Genomic DNA, 23,141 nt, shown 5'->3' on the forward strand with positions numbered 1-23,141 from the left:
TTATTAAGCATTAGCAAATAGTTAATTATTTATCTGTTAAGTATTAACTCTATATTAATAGACGTTAGTAAGCAGTTTATAAATACAGCTATGCTTTTTTTCTTGATATATAAGTACATTTATAATATGCTTAATGATTGTATTTTCATGCTTTGTTAGTAATAATTTTTCCATTACTTAATTAAGTATTGCATTGTTTACAAACTAATTATTTAATAATAGTTGGTGCTATTTTAAGATCATTCGGAATGCATAAGTAAATGATTACTACACTATTCAAATTAGCATTCTTATATCTTATTATTCAGGCAATACTAATAGCTACTTTATATGTTAAATGCTTTATTAACTCAACTTTTGTGATCAAATTTTGTGACCTAATCTGAAGTGAGGATTATGTATGCAGTTATATTCTAAACAGGAAAAAAGAAAATAGACAACTTTATTTATTTCTATTCATTTGAAGATACACAAATGAAACTGCATTAAATGAAAATAAATCTTTGCGATCTTATGTAAAATAAAATGTTGGTATAAGTTTAAACTTCGCTAAATTACTTTAAAATGTTGTACCATAATATGTTGTTAAATTAATGTATTGTTGTTGTTTTATCCAATTTTTATTGTATTTAATTCTAATTGAATTTTGACTCTCCTGTTATTTGGAAATGTTTAAAGTTTACAGTAATTTTATTTTCTAGATAAGATTGCAAACATTTTTTTTTATTATTTGCTATCAAGCCTTTAATTGTCATTTCTAAGAGATTTATAAAGCATAAATAGTCCTCACTTTAGGTCACAAAACTGCTTGGAGTTGAGTTAATAAAGCATTAACAATACAATAATAAAGCATTAACAATACATATATATATATATATATATATATATATATATATATATATATATATATATATATATATATATATATATATATATATATATATGTATTGGAGTATTTTAAAACTCCTAAATACAAGTAGTTTATAAATAATGCATAACTAAATTTAGTAATGACCAATTAATGAGTAATAAAGTATGAAAACACAATTATTAAGCACATTATACATGTGCTTTTAAGTCAAGAATACAGCATGTGTAGCTGTAGTTATGCTTACTAACATCTATAAATGGTGAATTAATGCTTAACAAATAATGAATTAACTATTTGCTAACGCTTAATAGATTATTCATAGTGTGTAGTTATTATAAAGTGTTACCAAATAATCTTTTAGTTCCCAATAATGATACAGCAGCTATATTGTGCATTTCTGCTAACAGTTTTTCCACAAGCGACTCCATTGCTTATAGAATCTATTTATATCATAAATGCATGACTTTTAAAGATACTGTTCAAAGTTTAAAGAAAATGTCAAGTGTACACAGGAAATTAAGTGTACTCGGATTAGATTTATAGCCAACGACAAAGTCCATCTGGTCTTTTGTATCCACAGAGGTGTCCATGTCCTTTGAAAGAGGAGCATCGGTCACCTACATTTTTCAGGAGCCGTTCTCTGTGATCCAGAACCGGTCAGCCGCAGTTCTGTCAGTCCCTTCACAATACAGCAAATCCAGAGACAACATGGCACTAAGTTTCCAGACCACTCAGAGTCCTGCTATGCTCCTCACAGTCAACACTCTCAGCCAGCAGTATGTGGCCGTCATCCTTGCTCGAAATGGTGAGATGGCTATGTCATATATCATTCTCAATCCTGGGTGTCATTAATGTATGAAAGGTTTATATGTCTATAATAGAGATATTGCAGTGCTAAATGAATTACTCACACCTCTGTTATCTGGATTGCTGTACTGCAAGATTAAATTAAATGAAACATAAAAAGTTATGGTACTTTGTGTTCTACTATAATTAGATGAATTCTGCAGTACTATTGATTAATCATGCTCATTTAGATTTAAACTGTCAGTTTTACAGCTTTATAAATCACTGGAAGGTGTATGAATTGTAAAAAATCACAGTTAAGTAAAACTTTAACGGCCAAACTGGGTTGGATATTGTAACATAACCACCATTGAGAATTACATTCTGTTTTTCAGGCTCACAGTAAAGCATTTAAAGGATACTTCACTCAAAAATTAAAGTTTACGCATACATTCAATTCTATATGATTTTATATGATGCTCTTTCTTTGTAGGCAACATGTTTCAAGCTGCTTTTTTTGACAGAAAAACTAAATAGTGATCAATAGCCATCAAGCTAAAAATACAAAATCAAATTTGAAAGTAATAATTATAAAATATTAAGAATATTATACTTTTAAAAAATAATTTTAAAAAATCAGTAAAATTTACAATAAAGTAGTGCAAAAATGTCATCTTTAAGATGCTATATGTAAGAGTTACAGCCCAGGCTCATTGGAATTTGGTGCCTTCTTCATTTTTGCAAGGCTAAAATGCATTGCTCCTGGGACATTCTGTTGCATGTTTCAGATGAAAAATTCAATAGAGTGCACAGTATACATTTTTGCGAATCTAATATGCATAACTTGAGGCATGTTTTGTTGCACGTTTCAGATACACATCTTTCTTTTACACGTACATGAGAAGGCATGGCTGTTCATACAGATCACCTAGACCAGCGAACCACTAATCTAAACTCTTCTTAAAACCCAACTAATAATGTTTTTAAAAGTAAACATAAGAAAGAATGCACTGTGGCCACATAGTTTTACATCACTTTTATCCTCATTGTGAAGCTGAGCTTCACCAGACATGTGCTCTGAATCACTAGTACAACACATTACAAAGTGAGGTAAACCAAACAAACTGACCATGCCAGAAAAGTTCCAAATCAGACAAATGTTTAAGTACATTTTTGCAGCTTCACAAAAATGCAAACAAAATAATCTTTCTAATCAGCTTGTGTTGAAGAGTTACATAAATCAGTAGCATTTGTCAGTGTGTGAACAGTTTGTACTGAAAAAGAGACATATCAGAGGTATGATTTACATGATCATCTTAAGTCTTAATTTTATGACTGTAATGTATCATTCTGTCTCATTATGAGAATGTAACATTTTTACCACTGGCATAATTGAGATGATGTTCTGTTTAAAAATATAGACACAGGACATGTTTAAGTTAATAATTTGGATCGCTTTAAAGACCTTTTCTCATCTGTCACCATTCATTTTCATTGTAAAGAAAAGTGCAGGATGAACATGAAGCACGAAGGCTTATGTTTCATGGAAGAAGTCAAAGGCAAAAGATCTATGCTTTCAAGATCAGTCATGCCTTCACCCGGCTTACCAAAGTATGGATTTTTATTGTGCAGCACTCACTCCTAGTAAATAGCACCACCCACATGCATGTTGTGTTTAATCCAATCACACAATGCTCTACAGAAATATTGACAGAAAGTGTTAAGTGCAGAAATCCTTGGCGCACAAAGAAAGTCAAGAGGTTTCCGAAATATTACTTGTAGCAACTTTCTGAGAGAATATCATCACAGACCTGCACCCTGACCTTTTATCTGCTCTATATGTGTGTAGGAGGGACAGATAAAGTCTATTGACACATTCGATACGCAGTGAAAAGGCTAGAGGCTGCCAGGGAATTAATATTTATAAATCTTTTAGAGCAGCTGCTTTGGTCTTGCATCGTCTATATATAAATACGTTGTCTCATAGACTTATGCAAGACTTCTCGGGAGCTGAAGTCCATCTGCTGAGCTCTGTATCAACACTACAGGATGACTCACAATTATATTGGAACATACATAATTCACCGTGACTGGAGTTACATGGTTTTAATTTTTGCTTGACTAATCCAAGTACCAAATGGATAATAAAATGGATTTTTACCATGATTTACAACACGCTCGCAGCAAAATCATTCATCCTTAGTTGGAGCTATAAGTAACTTTGCCAAATATGCTAATGCATTGATCTGTTTCTCTCAGGGAGTTTGCAGATCTGGTACCAGCTGCATAAGGAGAAGAGGCCGGATGTGTTCAGCCCCATCCTGAGCAGCCTGGCAGACGGACGACTGCATAGAGTTCACATCCAGCGGGAGGGAAAAGACGTGTTTGTTCAGGTGTTGCATTTTACTGCATGGATGAATAATGCAAAAACACAAAAGAGATATCATAATTGTAGTGTGCTTAGTTTTTGTTTTTGTTTTAGAAAAGAAATAAACACGAAGCAGTACAGATAGTTATGAATAAGAAATTTACACTAATTATTTTTGGTTAATTTTAAACTAATAATCAAAACTTCAATGAAAAACCTAAAAAAAATTCAGTTAGTCTGAGAACTAGGGCGCTATCATACACGTTTCCCCATTGTGTTGCTATTTTCAGATCAACGCAACCTTAATTTTCACATTTTCCATTACATTGTTTAAATAGCAAATCCATTTGGGCTACTTTGTGAACTCATGGGTGTTCCAGTCTAGAAAAGAGGTGTGTTAAGGTGCATTGTTGGCACATTGCTATGTTGAGGAACTAAAATAGACTGCGCAATTGACCAGCTAAACGCAGGTCTAAAGTCCAGCGCAGAGCGCGTTAGTTGTGCACCTTGCTTACACATTGCTTAAAACATACAGGATGTACAGCAATACACAAATATCTTTACAAATGAAGAAGAATTAAAGAATTAAAATGTTACTTTCTCCATTAATATAAAAACCACTGTCTCTGTGTCTTTTTTATCTTGGGTAGCTTTTTTTTAGTTTATTTAATACTTGCTTTTGTAATGTTATTATTTGTAGTAGTATTATTTATCATATGCATATTTATATATATTTTATTAAAAACAAGCTTAGGTTTGTCCACCTGTCAGGTTTTGGACCATATGGGGCAAAGCATGTGTATTCGCATATAACTCAGTTTTTTGACCACACTTCATTATTATTGTTCATTTATTTGTTTGCTGGAAGTTAGAACTGATTTTAGAAATAATTTTGGAACAAATCTTTTCCCTTAACAAACAAAATTAATTTTGTGGGCTAATAGATGTCTTCAGTGGAGTATACAACACAGTTTGCTTATCCATGAAAAAGAGAAAGAGAAAGTGAAACTAAAGGCCGCTTGAAGGTGGCTCATTTTCTCATTCTCGTGCTGCAGATGCTCTGTTTAACTGTTTTCTTGCTAGTGAAACGCTCAGTTTTTCCACTTACAAAGTCTGTCATGTGAATAGCAATGCGCAATGGTGCGACGCAACTGACTCTTAAAGGATATGACAGATGAGACTCTGATTGTTTTTTTCTCAAAACACACCTATAACTCATTAAGAGAATATGCACCAACCCTGTTAGACCATGTGCCTAGGCAAAGGGCATATTTTTCCATCCTTAAAATAGCTAAAGTGGATTCAGACACACCCTTAATGCTTTTGCGCCATTCACTTTAGACTTTGCACCTAGATCGTTAGAGCCCTAAGTAAAAATTGGAAAATTACTAAAACTACAATAAATATAATTTTAAGAGCAGTAAATCTGTTGGTATTTTATGGCAAGTATATAGCGTAAACAATAGTCATGGGCATGGGAGTTTGCTAAATAAAAAAAAAGACCTTTTTACAATTATGAAATAAAATTCAATGTAAATGTAAACATGAAGTGCTATTCAGTGCTTATTCTTTAAATATAATTATTTTTTCTCACAATTTGTGCAAGAAAAGAGTCAATCAAAATGTCAATCATAAAATCATGTATTAAACACATACTAGTTATATGACTAAATAATAGATATATAAGAATATTATTAGTGTTTGATTAAAAATTATAATAGTATTTGTTTGTAAGATTAGTTTTTTCTCTCTTATGTGTATTAATTTCAGCTACCAAATAAATGGAAAAAACAAAAAAACTGATAAGCAAGCATAAGCCGCTTGACATTTCATGTTTATTTTCATGTATCTTTCTTAGGTTGACCGTGAAAATAAGAAGTACACTCTTTCATTTGATGCCAAGTTTAACTCTATGAAGTCACTGACCTTGGGAAAAGTCACAGGTAATGAATTCAATTAATCCTACTTTAAAAGAGGTAAATAAACCATTTAGTTCTTTAAAATGTCTTCATAGGCAACTTATGCTATTGTGCACCTTCCTCTCCTCTGTCTCCTGCTACAAGGCTTTTCAGTGCCTGTAACGATGCTTGATGGTTTTGAAATGTCCTCTTTCTTGACATTATACATGAGTGATTCAACTATGAACAGCTCATTACAGCACTTTGAAGGCTTTTATCTTTTTTTTCAGTCACTCAAGGTGTCTGGCAGTCATAAAACACACATATTAATGGTGAACGAGCAGAACTATGCTTTTGTCTGGAATATTTAGGCATTTGAAAACAGTGAGACATGTTATTGCCTGTCTTTTATTGTATTCAAATGCTTTTCCCCAAACAGGACGTGATTTAATGGATGATGAAGTAGCTCATGCTGGATCCAAAGGATTTGTTGGCTGCTTCTCTTCTGTCCAGTTCAATCATGTGGCTCCACTGAAGGCAGCGTTATTAAATCGGGGAAGTTCTTTGGTCAGCATACGAGGAAATTTACTAGAGTCAAACTGCGGAGCTTTGGCTGACCTTTCAACCTCTGTGTCCCGTTTAGGTAAGTTCAGAGTTTGGGAATGAAACTTTGTTACCTTTGAATGACTTCAGTCATGGCAATGCATTCACTGCGATTCACTGTAAGGAATATTTTTGACGTTGAATGTTGTTAGAAATTTTACATCCATCACTTAAATCAAAGTTTGAGAAAGCATGGCCAATATGTGAACTCATTATGGTAATTGTGGTTACAGTTAGTCAAGGGTCGGCTTTAATAATGTAGTATTGACTTGTACATGTATTGCACTTACCTGCTGGGCTCATGTGGTTCTACAGTTATTGTAGACATCAAAAAGACTTGCTTTGTCTGGGTTTGTTTGTTAGGAGAAAAATAAATCTATTTTATAAAGCACTTAAAGAACACTTTAAATAGTTACTAGATGCAATGAATATTGTCCAAGTCAGGTTTAAGTTAAAAGCTAATGTGTTTGTTGGGAACAACATACTGTATATTTAGTGTGTTATTGCATTATGTTTCTTATTCTATGTGATATATTTAAAATCAAATAGCAATTATTCATTTGTATAGTCAAACTAGTGGAAAAGTGGCCTATGACAAATCAGCACATCAGAGTTTCAAAATGAAATGTTTTCTTGTAATTTTTTTTTGTTACTTTAGATAAGTAAAAGTGAGTAAACCAATTTTTAAACCCATTAAAAAATGTATCTAGATTTATCTCACTGTAATCTTGGAATTAATCTAGATTAAAATGGCACATATGAATTCTGCCAAAGGCATTCGGAATATGCGTGCTACTTGAATAATGACTAAAAGTAAGTCTTTGAGAATGGGTTTCTCAAGCCAGGTGGCGCATTAGACCAGGGGCTCATCTCCATTTCCAAAATAAATCACAAACTGCTTGAGAAACTGTTCTACTGTAATAAGTGGTGATAAAAATAAATTATGTTTAATAAGATGTACTTGTGTTTACTAATTGTTTATTCAGTTAAAGATGAATTTTTAACTGTAGGCCTACATAAGCTTGAAACAGCGATTTTTGATCACCCTAATCCGAATAAAGTCATAACTAAACTAAACAGAAATTAAATAGAAATAAACAGAAATGGAATTAAGACATGTGGAGTATGCATATATTAGTAGCATTATTGAAGTAAACACCGCAATCAAACTATTACCGTCATGTAGGACTTTTTGCCTTATTTTTATTTAACACTCTCACCAGTCCTTACTACTTATTTGCATCTAATACCCCAGTTTGCCATGGGGGCATAAATAAAATTTTCTTGAGTTAATGTGAAACTACTAAACGTTCGAGGTTACTAAAGTAACCCTTCGTTCCCCGAGGAGGGGAACGGAAGCACTATAAGTGTATTTGATTGTAAAATCCACGCATTGGGAGGTTCGGTTCAGAAGCTACTCGTCTGAAAGAGTATTGAACGGGCCAGTTAAGAATGAATTGGCAGCGCAAGCCTGCGCAGGTGAGCGGCATAAGCAATCAACTGAGTATATAAGCTCACCTGGCGCCAGCAGACGCTATCCTTTTTAAGCTGAAGAGACTTTTAACAGCTAAGGGACAGTCATTATGGCGACGGAGTATAGTGCTTCCGTTCCCCTCCTCGGGGAACGAAGGGTTACTTTAGTAACCTCGAACGTTCCCCTTCGGGGGGAACTCCAGCACTATAAGTGGATTTGATTGTAAAATCCACGCATTGGGAGCCCATTGAAAGCGCCATAATGACTGCACCTTACCAACACCCACCATGAGAGAGCGGTCAGGCAAGCGTGACGCACCCAGATCACGAGAGGCGTGGTCCTCCAACGTGCCCTTGGCCCTAACTTATCCTACTTCAAAAGAAGTTTTACGGAATAGGTATCTTTTTTGGGAGTCGCTAGCGTCTAGATAATTCTAGGAATACACGACAGTACGTTGGGAAGCGTGCCATCCCAGTAGGGAGGACGCTGCGGAGACCATCCGCACCCAATAGGGGGAACAATGGAATTACATATGGACTAACCCTGAAAGGGGGAGAGCGCATAAGAAGGTGGTTAGCAGATAGGGAAAGCACGGGTCCGCCCAGGGGGGGAACTTAACCGTGGCGGAAAAGCATATGGGGATCACCAGCGGGGATCGGTCATAGCAGGCACCTATACCCAAAACGCGGGCTGACCAGCGGGCAGACCTACTACGTAATGGGCCAGCAAGTGACTCCTCCGCTGAGTCAGTGCTGGGGGCCTCGGAGGAATCTGCAGGGCTCACCGAATGGGGAACTTTACTGACAGACAGGAGGGTGCACATCTCTCCGTGTTAGGGAAAAAAAGGCACCGCAAGCGTGTACAACACCTACCGAGTTGTTTCCTCAATCACCAAAGGTACCTAACACCCTTGAGGAACCCGGCTCCACTCGCAGATTATAAAATCTTGCAAATGTGTTGGGTGTCGCCCAGCCCGCAGCTCTACAAATGTCTGCTAAAGAGGCGCCACGCGCACACGCCCAAGAGGATGCAACGCTCCGAGTGGAGTGCGCATGCACTCCTGGGGGGCGCGGCTGGCCTCTGCTCAAATAAGCACAAGAAATGGCCTCCACAATCCAGTGGGATAAACGTTGTTTAGACACGGCACTTCCCTGCTGCCGTCCGCCATAACAGACAAAGAGCTGCTCAGAAGATCTAAAGTTCTGAGTACGGTCCACATAAATGCGCAGAGCGCGAACTGGACAAAGTAATGACAGGGCTGGGTCTGCCTCCTCCGGGGGCAGCGCTTGCAGGGTTACTACCTGATCTCTAAAAGGAGTGGTAGGAACTTTGGGCACATAACCCGGGCGGGGTCTCAGAATAACGTGAGAAAATCCCGGCCCGAATTCCAGGCACGAGTCACTGACCGAAAATGCCTCCAGGTCCCCGACCCTCTTAATGGAGGCCAAAGCGACCAGCAGAGCTGTCTTCAGGGACAGAAATCTTAAAGATACTGTATCGAGTGGCTCGAAGGGATCAAATCGCAGGCTCGTAAGAACGAGGGCGAGATCCCAAGAGGGCGTGAGAGGGGGGCGAGTTGGATTAATTCGCCTAGCGCCTCTGAGGAACCGGATGATGAGGTTATGCTTTCCCACGGTGCCGCCAGCCACCGCGTCATGGTGAGCGGAGATGGCAGCAACGTAAACCTTGAGAGTGGAGGGCGACAGCCTGCTGTCCAGCTTCTCTTGAAGGAAAGAGAGCACAACACTGATCTGGCAAGATCGGGGGTCTTCTCTGCGAGAGACACACCACTCAGTGAATAGACTCCACTTCAGGGCGTAGGCGCGCCTCGTGGAGGGGGCTCTAGCCTGAGTGATGGTATCAACCACCGCGGGCGGCAGGTTACCTAAGTCTTCCTCGCGTCTATGGACCACACGTGGAGGTTCCAGAGATCGGGACGAGGGTGCCAGACGGTGCCTTGTCCCTGAGAAAGTAGTTCCTCTCTCAAAGGGATCTGCCAAGGGAGGGCCGTCGCGAGGAGGGAGAGCTCTGATATCCAGGTTCGGTTGGGCCAGAGGGGCGCAACTAACAAAACCTGCTCCTCGTCCTCCCTGACCTTGCACATTAACTGCGCGATCAGGCTCACTGGGGGAAACGCATACTTGCGTATGCCCCGAGGCCAGCTGTGGGCCAGTGCATCCGTGCCGAGAGAGCCCTCGGTCAGGGAATAAAACAACTGGCAATGAGCGTTCTCGGGGGAAGCAAACAGATCGATCTGGGCCTCCCCGAATCGCGCCCATATCAGCTGGACAGACTCGGGGTGGAGTCTCCATTCTCCAGAGTGAATCTGCTGCCGTGAGAGCACATCGGCTGCACGGTTGAGCATACCTGGGATGTGAATGGCGCGCAGCGACTTCAGCCGCGGGTGACTCCAGAGGAGCAGACGGCGGGCGAGCTGAGACATGCGGCGAGAGCGCATACCCCCCATGCGGTTGATATACGCCGCCGCCGCCGTACTGTCCGTCCTGACCAGCACGTGTTGCTGCCCCAGCACCGGAGAAAAACGGCGGAGAGCAAGGAACACTGCCAACAGCTCTAGGCGATTGATGTGCCAATGCAGCTGGGCACCTACCCACAGGCCCGCAGCTGCATGCCCGCGACACACGGCTCCCCAGCCTGTGCTGGAAGCATCTGTCGAAACAACAACATGACTGGACGCCTGTCCCAGAGGCACACCGGCCTGCAGGAACGAGGGGTCGTTCCAGGGGCTGAGGGTGCGGCGACACAGCGCAGTAACAGAGACTCGGTGTGTGCCCGCATGCCATGCGCGTCTCGGAACTCGATCTTGAAGCCAGTGCTGAAGTGGTCTCATATGGAGCAATCCGAGCGGCGTGACGGCCGCAGCGGAAGCCATATGCCCCAGGAGCCTCTGAAAATATTTCAGTGGGACCACTAACTTGCTGTCGAGCTCCCTCAGACAGTTCAGCAGCAGGCGAGCGCGCTCTCCGGAGAGGCGCGCTACCATGGTGACCGAGTCCAGCTCCATCCCGAGAAAAGAGATCCTCTGCACCGGGGCGAGTTTGCTCTTTTCCCAGTTGACCTGCAACCCCAATAGGCGGAGATGCCGGAGCACCTCGTCTCTGTGCGCAGTCAATTGCTCCCGAGAGTGGGCTAAAATCAGCCAGTCGTCGAGATAATTGAGTACGCGGATGCCCGCAAGCCGCAGAGGTGCTAGGGCACCCTCCGCGAGTTTGGTGAAGACCCGCGGAGACAGAGAGAGCCCGAAGGGGAGGACCTTGTACTGCCATGCTCGACCTTCGAACGCAAACCGCAGAAACTGACGGTGGCGTGGAAGAATGGAGACATGAAAATACGCGTCCTTCAGGTCTATGGCTGCAAACCAATCCTGAGGACGAACGCATCGGAGGATGCGCCTCTGCGTAAGCATTCTGAACGGCAGCTTGTGAAGGCAGCGATTCAAAACGCGCAGATCTAGGATTGGCCGTGACCCACCGCTCTTTTTGGGTACGATGAAGTACGGGCTGTAAAACCCGCTCTCCATCTCGGCTGGAGGCACCGGCTCGATTGCACCCTTCGCCAGGAGGGCAGTAATCTCCTCTCGCAAGACAGGGGCGGACAGGGGATTGACCCTGGTGAAATACACGCCCGTAAACCTGGGAGGCCGTTTGGAGAACTGTAGTTCGTAGCCGAGTCTGATCGTGCGTATGAGCCACCGCGAGGGGCTGGCCCGCGCTAACCAAGCAGGCAGAGCCCTCGCTAATGACGTCATCGCAGCAATCGTTGACGTACCCGCGGAGGGGCAGCAAGGAGCGGGTGTGCTGATCCGGGGAGCGCGAGGGTCCCACAGAAGAGCTGGAGGAGAGCGTTTCGCTCTGGCTCCGCACCCTGACTCCTGAGAGGGGGCTTGGGGGCTGGGAGAAGGGAGACCGTCCCCCCAGCGCCCGAGAGCCGCTGGCGGAGCATGCAAGCCCTGCGAGCTGAGAGGCAGCGCGTCCCAGACTGGCGGGGCTTGAGCTGTCACATCCGGGGAAGGGAGAAAATGCTCTTTGATCGAAACTTTGGTGGCACTGAAAAGTACCGTTGGATTTTGGGCCCCGCCCTCCAGCGGGGAAAGAGCAAGTCTCCTCTTCTCCGGATGGCCTGTCTCAGGGACGCTTCGCGGTCCGTTTACCGGACTTAGCGGCGCCCTGGGCAGGAGGGGCTACCGGCTTTCGGCGTGCTCGACGCGCTCGCTTCGCCGGAGGCGGAGGCGGGGGCGGGGCATCGGCCGTTGGCGGGCGCCCTCGGCGAGGAACAGCGGAGGTGGATGGCTCGGCCGGGGATGGAGCGGGCTTACGGCCCCGCCGATAGATGACTCTGGCCATCGCATCCGACTGCTCGCTCACCGCCTTGAACTCCTGGGTGAATTCACCGACGGTGTCGCCGAACAGGCCAGCCTGGGATATGGGCGCGTCAAGAAAGCGAACTTTGTCGACATCGCGCATATCTGCCAGGTTTAGCCAGAGGTGGCGTTCCTGGACCACAAGTGTGGACATCGTCCTCCCCAGTGCGCAGGCGGCGGACTTAGTGGTCCGGAGAGCATAGTCGGTCGCCGTACGCAGCTCGTGTAACAAGCCTGGGTTAGACCCACCCTCGTGCAGCTCAGCCAGCGCCTGCGCTTGGTAGCGCTGGTAGGTGGCCATCGCATGCAAGGCGGAAGCTGCCTGGCCCGCAGCCTTGTAAGCTCTAGCTCCGAGGGAGGCAGAAAACTTACAGGCTTTGGACGGGAGACGGGGCGGACCACGCAAAGCGGGGGCGCCACGCGGACAAAGATTGACCGCAATGGCGCGCTCCACCTGCGGGATCGCCTCATACCCCCTGGCAGCTCCACCATCCAGGGTGGTGAGGGCGGAGGCGGACGCAGCGCGGGCAGAGAAAGGTGCCCTCCAGGACTGCGTAAGCCTACTGTGCACTTCCGGGAAGAAGGGGACGAGAGGCTTCGAAGGCTTCGCCTTCTGATCCTCTACGTAACACCCATCTAGTCGGTCCGGCCGCGGGGCTGGGGGATAAACCATCTCCAACCCGACGGCCGAAGCAGCCCGAGAAAGCACGGCCAACATGTCCGCTTCAGGATCCGTTTTGACGGCGCTCGCTTGCCCAGAGGGGGCGAGCGGGTCCGGATCATCGTCGGACAATGAAAGCCCGCCCTCCGATGCCGCGGAGGACATCTGATCTCCGGTGTCAGCGAGCGTGAGAGCTACCATCTGATTAGACGGATCACTCTCAGTACCCGAAGCTTGGATGGAGCGCTTGGAGGAGCGAGAGGTCCGCGAGCCCGTGGGCGGCGGATTGTCTTTCGCTGAAGCCCTCAGATCTGCCCGAGCGCCCGCTGCAGAACAGGAGGCAACTGGGGTGGCTCGCTCTCTTACGAAAGCTAACCGCGATCTCAACTGCGCAACGGTCATGGCATCGCAGTGACGACATGAACCGCCCCCGAGCACCACATTAACATGCTGGACCCCCAAACATGTAATGCAGTGATCGTGTCCATCATCCGGAGCCAGGAAACCCCCGCAACCAGAAACGCACAGTCGGAGCGCCATCCTGAAAAGGACGTGCTGCACGACTGTGTTGCTCTTTTAGGATTTGCAACAATACGCACCGCTCTTGGAGGACCGGACCCAAAGGGACGCCAGGCAAGGGAGATACCCAGCTCGACCGTCTGCCGCTGCGTGGACTCGCTCTGGACCGGGATGAAAATCGTTCTCTCGAATGGCTGTAGATCAGCAGGAGGAACCCTCATAAGCTCGATCAGAAAAGGCTCTGAAGCGAAAAGGATAGCGTCTGCTGGCGCCAGGTGAGCTTATATACTCAGTTGATTGCTTATGCCGCTCACCTGCGCAGGCTTGCGCTGCCAATTCATTCTTAATTGGCCCGTTCAATACTCTTTCAGACGAGTAGCTTCTGAACCGAACCTCCCAATGCTTGGATTTTACAATCAAATCCACTTATAGTGCTGGAGTTCCCCCCGAAGGGGAACAACAGTTAAAGTGACTCAAAGTTACAGGAAACTCTTACATGAAAGCACTTCACGTAAACACCTTAATTATATTATTGTCTAATGGGCGAGGCAGTGGTGCAGTAGGTAGTGCTGTCGCCTCACAGCAAGAAGGTCGCTGGGTCGCTGGTTCGAACCTCGGCTCAGTTGGCGTTTCTGTGTGTTTACATGTTCTCCCTACCTTCGCATGGGTTTCCTCCGGGTGCTCTGGTTTCCCCCACAGTCCAAAGACATGTGGTACAGGTGAATTGGGTAGGCTAAATTGTCCGTAGGCTATGAAAGTTAGTTGCCAACCCAACTTTGAGAATAGATTAACAGCGATATATTTTTATCACCAGACAAGAGTCTCTTGTTAACGTCAATAACGGCCCACCACTAATTTTTACATAGAGTTGCCACAACCAAAGCACACATCTTAGATTAATAGATTGGGACAAAAAAATAACTGTAAATACTGAATAAAGAGAAAAAGCCAAAATAGTCAACTCTTGGAAAAAAAAAGGCAAAAAATGCATGTTGTACTTACTGTATATATTGTGCTATCAGAGAAAGCGCATCTCTCTGCAGCTTAATCTGTACTTTTTTTCTTGTGTGCCGCATGTGTCGCGCTCCTGTAGATCATGGCGAGGAGGTGGGAAAAGATAACAAGCATCATGAAGACGCCAGTCAGCCTGATTCCGCTGTAATCGGAGGTTTGTTTTACCACCTCGATCTGCTTCATTGTTTCATTTGTAACAGTCAGTGAAGTATGAAATGAGCTTTCACTATCACACGTATTGTTTATGTTCATCTTTTCTTTTTGCTCCCTTTATTTTAGAAATGGGTAATGACTTTGTTTTGGTAATTTGTTGTGCGCGGTAACTTATGGTAATAAAATCTCCATTCAAACTGTCACGAGGGATTGTTCACTGTTTGTTATTTGTCGGCAGCATAATTTTCCATTAAACGAGAAAGAGAATTTGTAGAACGAGATTATTCAAGAATGGCATCCAATAGCATATTTCTTATCATTGTGTGTACAAGTAATTTATTCTGTTTTACAAGTCCTACATTTTTTTTTAAGATTAACATTATGAGCACAGTCACATATTTGAAATGTTTCATATCCTTTCCATTATTTACAATACAGAATAATTTAAATATACAAATCATAAATACTTTCTGTGGTAATTTACATTATTAAATATATTAGGCATAGCATCGTTATTACAGAAATTGATTTTAGGTCATTTGTTTATTCATTTTCCTTTGGCCTAATCCCTGATTTATCAGGGGTCACCAGAACGGAATAAACTGCCAACTATTCTGGCATATGTTTTACGCAGCGGATGCCCTTCCATCTGCAACCCTGCATTGTACTGGGAAACTTATCTCTCATTCATACACACACACACACACTCATAGATACTGTAGGGGAAACCAGAGCTCAAGTAATTTAACCTAAATGTAACTTGTTATCAGTACAGTTGATACAGTAAAATAAAATTGTGAAATGTTATTGCACTATAAAATAACTGTTCAAAAGTAGTTTATCAATTAATTTAATCATTTAATCCAGTGATTTTAAAGTTGAATTTTCATTATTCCAGTCTTAAGATGCACATGATCCTTCAGAAATCACTCTAAAATTAATAATAATTATTATTAACAATTATACAATTAACAGTTATTTAAAATTTTAATAAATAATTAACTATTTCATAATAATAAATTGATTATTTCATAAATAATCAACTATTCATGAAAATAAAAAAACTGACCCCAAACTTTTGACCTGAACTGACATGTCACACACTGTTAACCCTTACTGTAGATTATGCAGTAAATAACTGTAAAATAGCCAGTGTTTTGCTGTAATAAAAATAAACAGTATTTTACTGTAAAAGGAGCAGGATTTGTATGAAATTTTGTAGTGCAAAGAATAAATTACAGTAATTTACTTTATGTACCCATTACAGATAGTTACTGTGATAATAAATGGTAAATTACTGCTCAACCATTATTACCCCATGTACTCTGATGCTTTATGTTGCTATATATATATATATATATATATATATATATATATATATATATATATATATATATATATATACTGTTCAGTTTTGGTATGTGAATGGTCAGTATTGAGGAGAAAGTAAGACAATGCATTGATGATAAGTTAAATTTCTCTGCAGCCATCTCTGTGTTTTCTTTGGTTCCTTTTATGTTTTTAACATTGAGTATTAGGAGTCAACCAATGTCAAAGTCACAGAGCTAATTAAAAGGTAAAGATATCGACGAGATGCATTTAAAGGCAAAAATATTCACACAGAGCAACCAAATTATCACAATCATTTTTATAACTTTGTTTACTTTTCTATAATTAATATAATTAGCCTAGTTTAGCCTATAGTTAAGCTTATAAATTGCACTTTAAGCTGAATATTAGTATTTTGCTAAATAAAAATGTGTTATTTAAAAAATATCTTAAACAGCATGTACATACATTTTTGCAGAGACTCAATTAATTTGTTTGGAAAACTTCAAATGAAGTAGGTAAAATGGCATTAACAGTATATTATAAAGACTTTCCTAAATAAATGTATTAATCAGGTTATTTGTTTTTTATTCTTATTATTACTACAGGTTTGGAACAACATGAGGATCAGATTATTTATTTATTTATTTATTTGCTTTGGATGAAGTTTTTATAGTTTTATTGTTTTTATTCAATGATATGTGCATGATTGTGATAAATGTAGGCAATTCCTTTGAAAATAAGCTATGTACCAGAGATGTCAAACTCCTGGAGGGCCGCAGCCCAGCAGAATTTAGTTCCAGCCCTGCTTCAACACACTACCTTTAGATTTAGTTTGATCAGGTGTGTTTAATTAGTATAACTGCACTGTTACTCTGTAGATTGTGCAGTAAATAACTGTAAAATAGCCAGTGTTTTGCTGTAGTAAAAGGAAACATTTATTATTTATTAACACATATTATTTTACTGTAAAAGGAGTAGACTTTGTATGAAATTGTGTAGTGCAAAGAATAAATTACAGTAATTTACTTTATGTACGCATTACAGATATAACTGACAATAAATAGCAAATTAATGTTCAACCATTACTGTCCCATCTTCTCTGACGGTTTATGTTGCTATTTATAGAGACGTGCATTTTAAAGGCAGAAAATAATGATTTAGGCATCACCACACACTCCCACAGGCTGTCTGTCTTGTTCTAAACACAAAGATGTTAGAAAGAGTTTTCAGAAAATGCTGGCCCTTTAAGGGAGCCAGGTGTTTGATTTGTTTACTGCTGAGTGCGCTCTATTCTCTGTCCATCAATTCAGATGAAGAGTCTGATATGTTTTAGGCTTTAAATAAGAATCTACAATGAGTAAGTAAAATGTGTTCAAATGTTTTTGAAGGTTTCTATAATAAGGCTGTGTTTTAACTTATATTGTTGTTATCTTGAACTGTGTACTTGAAAGCTACATTGTTAGCTAGTTAGCCTCTCCTCATATAACTTCTTACATTACTTTTGTTTAAGAATATGTATTTATTTTATATTGCACACTGCCATAATGTACAGATGCTAACAGTTGTATGTATCTTTCTGGCAACTAAGCCAAAATTAAATTCCATCATCTCAGTAAGGGAACATGTGCACATCATCACAGGGAATCACAAAAACATGATACACATAGCCATCCACACACAAAAGCTCCACTGTCCGGTCCCAGGTTGTGAGTTTGTTGCTAAGTATTTTTCAGAGCAGTGTTTCCACCTATGAATTTATATTTGAAACAATAAAAAAGTTTGTTGTCATGAGATAATTATAACAATAAAATATTGGATCCTTTGGTTTTTCGGTGTTGCCAACTTTATTTTTATTTTTTATAACTATTTTAAACTTTTTATTGAGATTTGACACAGTTTTTATTTATTTAAAACTTTAAAATTTAAAATAATTATGTTGTGTTTTTTGCTGTTTATTTGCTGATCTACCTTCCTGAAGATTTCAGTTGCTATCCATATCAAACACACCTAAACCAATTAATTAGGACCTGAACACCACTTGATAATTACAGGCAGGTGTGTTTGATATGGGTACCAACTGAAATCTGCAGGAAGGTAGATATCCAGGAACAGGATTTGAGCACCCCTGCTATATACCATGGGGTTCAAACTCCAAGTTCCTGGAGAACTGCAGCGCAGCAGAGTTTAGTACCCACCCTGCTTCAACATTACCTGTAGATTTCTGACAAGCCTTAATTAGTTTGATCAGGTGTGTTTAATTAGAGTTACAGCTTAAAGTCCCGGTCACACTGCACTTTTCTCCCTTTACTTCCATTTATACGCATGTGAGTACTGCAGACCTGGACTGATAGCTCATGCAACAAATTTCATAATTCGCAGCATTGGAAAGATCAAGCTTGGAGAACGCTGACATGCGAAATCACATCATGTGATTGCTTGAGACCAATCAAAGATCAAAACATGACCTCTCTGGCTTGCTTTTTCAATCTCTAATTATTTTAATTCCACTACTCGCTTTGTTTAATTCCACTTCGCAATGCAGTATGACAGAATTTTGCATGCTCAAACGTTAATGTGACCGCAGCCTTACTGTGCAGACCTGTAATATGCAAGACAATATTTATATCTGCTGATTTCTTAATTTTGTTATACTTTTTCTGTTATTTATTTGTTTGGTGCCAAAACAATAAAATAAATTTGTCTGAAAAATGTTATGCCTTCTATTTTTTAATAACAGCTAAGAATACTGATTAATTTTAGTAACACTACAATAACTGTATATGACATACTATTAATTTGTATGCAGTATAATGCTGTGACTTGTAACACTACAATACAGTAATTAACACTACAGTTTCCAGTTAGTTACCACTGCTGCTCTATTACAGTAATTAACTGGCAACACTGTTGCCAGCTACTCACTGTATCGGTTCAGTTACAGTAAATAACTGGCAACACTGTTGCCAGCCACTTACTGTAATGGTTCAGTTACAGTAAATAACTGGCAACACTGTTGCCAGCCACTCACTGTAATGGTTCAGTTGCAGTAATTAACTGGCAACACCGTTGCCAGTTACTTACTGTAACCGAACTTTTACAGTGAGTGGCTGGCAACAGTGTTGCCAGTGTTCTACTGTAAAAAAACCCGGTAAGGTCTAACAGTGCATTTATGATGTTACACTGTAACATCTATGCAAACCTCTACTCAAAAGACAGCTTTGAACAGTTCAATGTTGATTACCTTTTTTTTTTTTTGGATCTGAAAGTGTTGAATTTTTTACATTTGTTCCATTGCACGCAATTCAGCTTCATATAAATGCATAAATGCATCTTGTGTGAGCAGCCTCATTTCCACCATAATTCACCTATAATCCTCCTGTCTGTTGTAATTGTTAGGTGTGGTGACGGCAGCAGTGTTCAGTACCGTCTGCGTGTTGGCAGTGATGCTCCGCTTCCTTTACCAACATCGACAAGCTCAAAGAACTGCCTCACTGCAAGAAAAGGAGCACCAGCGTAGCCTTGAAGCTGCTTACAGGGCAGAGTTTCACCTTCATAAGTCCATGAGAGACAGCATGCAGGAGTACTACATCTGATAGACAGTCCGGCCCTGTAGCTTTCAGTTCAGCTCTCCCACAGCAAATGTGTTGTGTCCAGTACGGATGCTTAGTTGAAAATTTCCTCACTTTGGGAACAGCGGAAACGTCTGATCTGTGTAAGTAGTAGCTTGTAGTTTTCACAGTGCTTGCCCCAAGTGTTGGATTAATCAACTTTAGGTCATTAATGGGATGTGAGTGGTGTGTTAGGAGGTGTTGGTATTAACTCAGTAAATTGCCCTCTGAATAGAAGCCGAATTGGATAGTGACGCTGTCATCTGTAGTGCATGAATGCAGATTCTCAAGTGTTAATCATACTGTTAACAAGACGAAACACACACATATTCTAAGCCGGTGACAATTTTTTAGGTTGCCAAAAACATCTTGAAAGTGGCAACATTTTGAGAAGAAGGTGGCACACTTTTCTGAATAGAATAATACTTCAGGCTGAGGATAGAAGCTTGTCAAAGCCTGGCTAATAGTTTTACGTTATTCTGCCTCATAGCATTGTTAGTAATGAAATGTGTCCATGCATAAAAATAATTGCAGGACAAACTGCCCTTAGCAAAATAATTTTGTTTTACAAATAATCTGCTAACAGAGACCAAATTCGTCCAGTAATGTGACTTAATTCAGAAATCAAAACAATGTGCAAAAATATTTTAGAGTTCAATGTGTTATAATGTGAAATATCTGCTATATTGATAACAGACAAATCCTACTGTAAGGGGTCAATTTGATTTTTAATTGTAATTGAATGCTTTTATTCTACAAGGATACTTTTATTTGATTAAAACTGACAGTTATAAGGGGAGAAAAAAAATTTATAGCTTTTTTTAACAGTGCAGTTTCAGATACTTTTCATAGTAATTGTATAAACTGGATAATAACTACAGTATAGTAGGTATGTATTATCCTGAAACCTATATCTAAACTAAACCTTAACCAGTTTAGCTACTTTATTTTCTTTCCTCACATAAAATACACTACTGTAAAACATGCAACCAGATTTGTAGCTCCATTAAATTACGTTCTTGTGAATGTTCTACTCATAATAAACTTTAAATGTTTCTTGAGCACCAAATCAGCTTATTGGAAATAATTCTGTAGGATCAAGTGACACCAAAGCCTCGAGTAATGATGCTGAAATGTCAGCTTTTACATCACAGGACTAAATTACATTTTAAGATATGTTAATACATCTAAATTTATATTTTTAAAAAATCTCTTTTTTTATTGAATAACACCCTGGAGTACAAAACCAGTCTTATGTTGCATGAGTTTATTTTGGCAATAGTTAACAATACAGTGTATGGGTCAAAATGATTTACTTTATGCCAATAATCATTAAAATATTATGTAATCCATAAAGACATTTTGTACATTTTCTATTTAAGATATATCACTACACTTTTTTTATTAATAATGTGCATTGCTAAGCACTTCAATTAGACAAATTTAAAGGCAATTTTCTCAGTATTCAGAATTTATAAAGACCTGTAATTGCATCTGAACCAAAAATTGTCTAAGAAAAGACTAGTTTTAAATTACTGGTTGTGTGGTCCAAAAATTTTGATCAGATAAATGTAGCCCTGGTGAGAATAAGAGACTTATTTTTGAAACAAACAAACATAGGCACAAACAATAAAAATCTAATTGATCCCTAACTGTTGAACCTTAATGTGAATCTGGACTGACTGAGTTCTTCGAGTTACCTGGACACATTCCTCTGTCGACATTGTAAACTGATGATGATTTCCTGGTATTTAACCTCGTCACACACAATGACATTACACAACTTGTCAAATGTCACACTAATAATAAAGCTCGCTATCAAGTCCAACACGTCCTATAGAGTTCAAATCATCTACACCCGTATTTAACATTATTCATTCATGACTGGATTAATAAAACAATAATAGCAAGCAAAACCTGATACTTTTGTTATATGTTTCTGGAGATCCAGCATTAAAATACAGTGATAGAGAAATGGTACAGTTTGACTAAAACTACATTGAACAGTTCTCTAGAAATCAGAGATCATTCTTCTGAAATCTGACCATGGGTCGTCAGAAGAGATCAGATCACCAGGCAGATGATAATATCAGGTGTCTTATTCATTCCTGTCTGAAACGGTAAATATCACTGAACCTCCAGCATCAGTTCACATGAGTCTAAATGATACGAATAACACCAGATGTCCTTCAGTGATCTGGATAACTGAATCATCACAGACAATTCAGAATAGGTCGTAACTGTAGCAGTTAGATTATTAATATTTGTTTGTAATGCAAAAATCAGTATTGAACAGAAAAGATTTGATCACATTTATACATTTTAACAGGTTGTTAAACATCAACCACTTCCTTGAATAAGTCTATGAAATGAACAAACAGGTGTTAACTGTTGTTTTCTCCAGTACACAAGATAGTCTTCACACAGTAAGTGACGTCATAATGTTTTTTTATTTATATATTATTTCTTGTTTTATATTATTTATCCAGATGATATTTTGTTCCCGGTTAACACAAAGATAAGTGTATTATGTAGGACTGGACTGAAAGATCTTTCTCTTTCTCTTTGGAAACTGAAGTGTCCTTTGATATATTTCTCTCTCAAACTATTTTGTACCTCTATTGATATCAATTATTTTAGGGGCTGTTTTGTATGAATGTAAATGTACAGCTATATTGTAAATACATGTTTAATAATAAAAAAGAGACTTTTTTCATCAATGGGTCTCATTTTTTTGCAAGTCTCCATTACTAAACTGAAGATGACTTTTGAAGTTTGTATTACTGCATAATTGGGGTATTAGTTGTAGCATTTAGAAAAAATAAGGTAATTTTGACGATTAGCTTAAGAGCGTTAAATGGGAAAGTTGATGTGAAAATGACTGTGAACTTGATCTTAGCAGACTAATACATCTTTTAAACCTCTGGTCTATAATGCAGTTTAGTCTCATTTCACATAACAGTGCCTGTCACAGTATAATCACTTTAATTGCTTTATTTATTCACTCTTCATTTCCTTCATTCACATGAAGAGAGATAATATGTTTTTTCTCCTTTTCTCCACAGAAGATATTAAACAGTTTTGCAAAGAGGTTTGCCAGATTTCTTTGGGGTTTAGCTTTGATACATGTACATAATGAATTGGCCTGAATGTGCGTGTATAGACCTTTAAAGTCATTGTAATTCCCATTAAAATATTACATGCAGATGACAGTCAAAACATGCTGCATCGTAACCAATGCAAATAAAGTTTGCATAATTTTGTCATGGTTAATTGAACAATTTAGTACAGGAGTCCAGCTGCATCATGCATATGCAAAGAAAAAAGATGATGGTTATAGTCTTCACGTTTAGAATATAATTTTGTCATATTTGGGGAGCAGGGGTGGTAGTTGTGTCCCCAGGCAAATATATAATTTTTTTAATCCAACAAACTCTTATTAGAGTATTAATACACTGTAAAAAATAAATAAA

General features: G+C 39.8%; 1 protein-coding gene across 3 annotated transcripts in view; it reads left to right on the plus strand.

Moving 5' to 3' along the window:
* The window catches only part of cntnap5a (contactin associated protein family member 5a), a 141,351-nt gene extending 118,963 nt beyond the window's left edge, over positions 1-22,388 (plus strand). For all 3 annotated transcript variants that reach the window (XM_073912676.1, XM_009304680.4, XM_068223603.2), the window contains 6 exons: positions 1,452-1,676; positions 3,917-4,050; positions 5,884-5,968; positions 6,363-6,566; positions 14,655-14,729; positions 19,457-22,388. In XM_073912676.1, coding sequence (XP_073768777.1) covers positions 1,452-1,676; positions 3,917-4,050; positions 5,884-5,968; positions 6,363-6,566; positions 14,655-14,729; positions 19,457-19,653 — 920 coding nt within the window. In that variant the 3' untranslated portion in view covers positions 19,654-22,388. The remainder of the gene's footprint in view (positions 1-1,451; positions 1,677-3,916; positions 4,051-5,883; positions 5,969-6,362; positions 6,567-14,654; positions 14,730-19,456) is intronic.
* Positions 22,389-23,141: the final 753 nt, after the last annotated feature.

The sequence above is a fragment of the Danio rerio genome, chromosome 9 (assembly GCF_049306965.1).
Source record: "Danio rerio strain Tuebingen ecotype United States chromosome 9, GRCz12tu, whole genome shotgun sequence".
Lineage (NCBI taxonomy): Eukaryota > Metazoa > Chordata > Actinopteri > Cypriniformes > Danionidae > Danio > Danio rerio.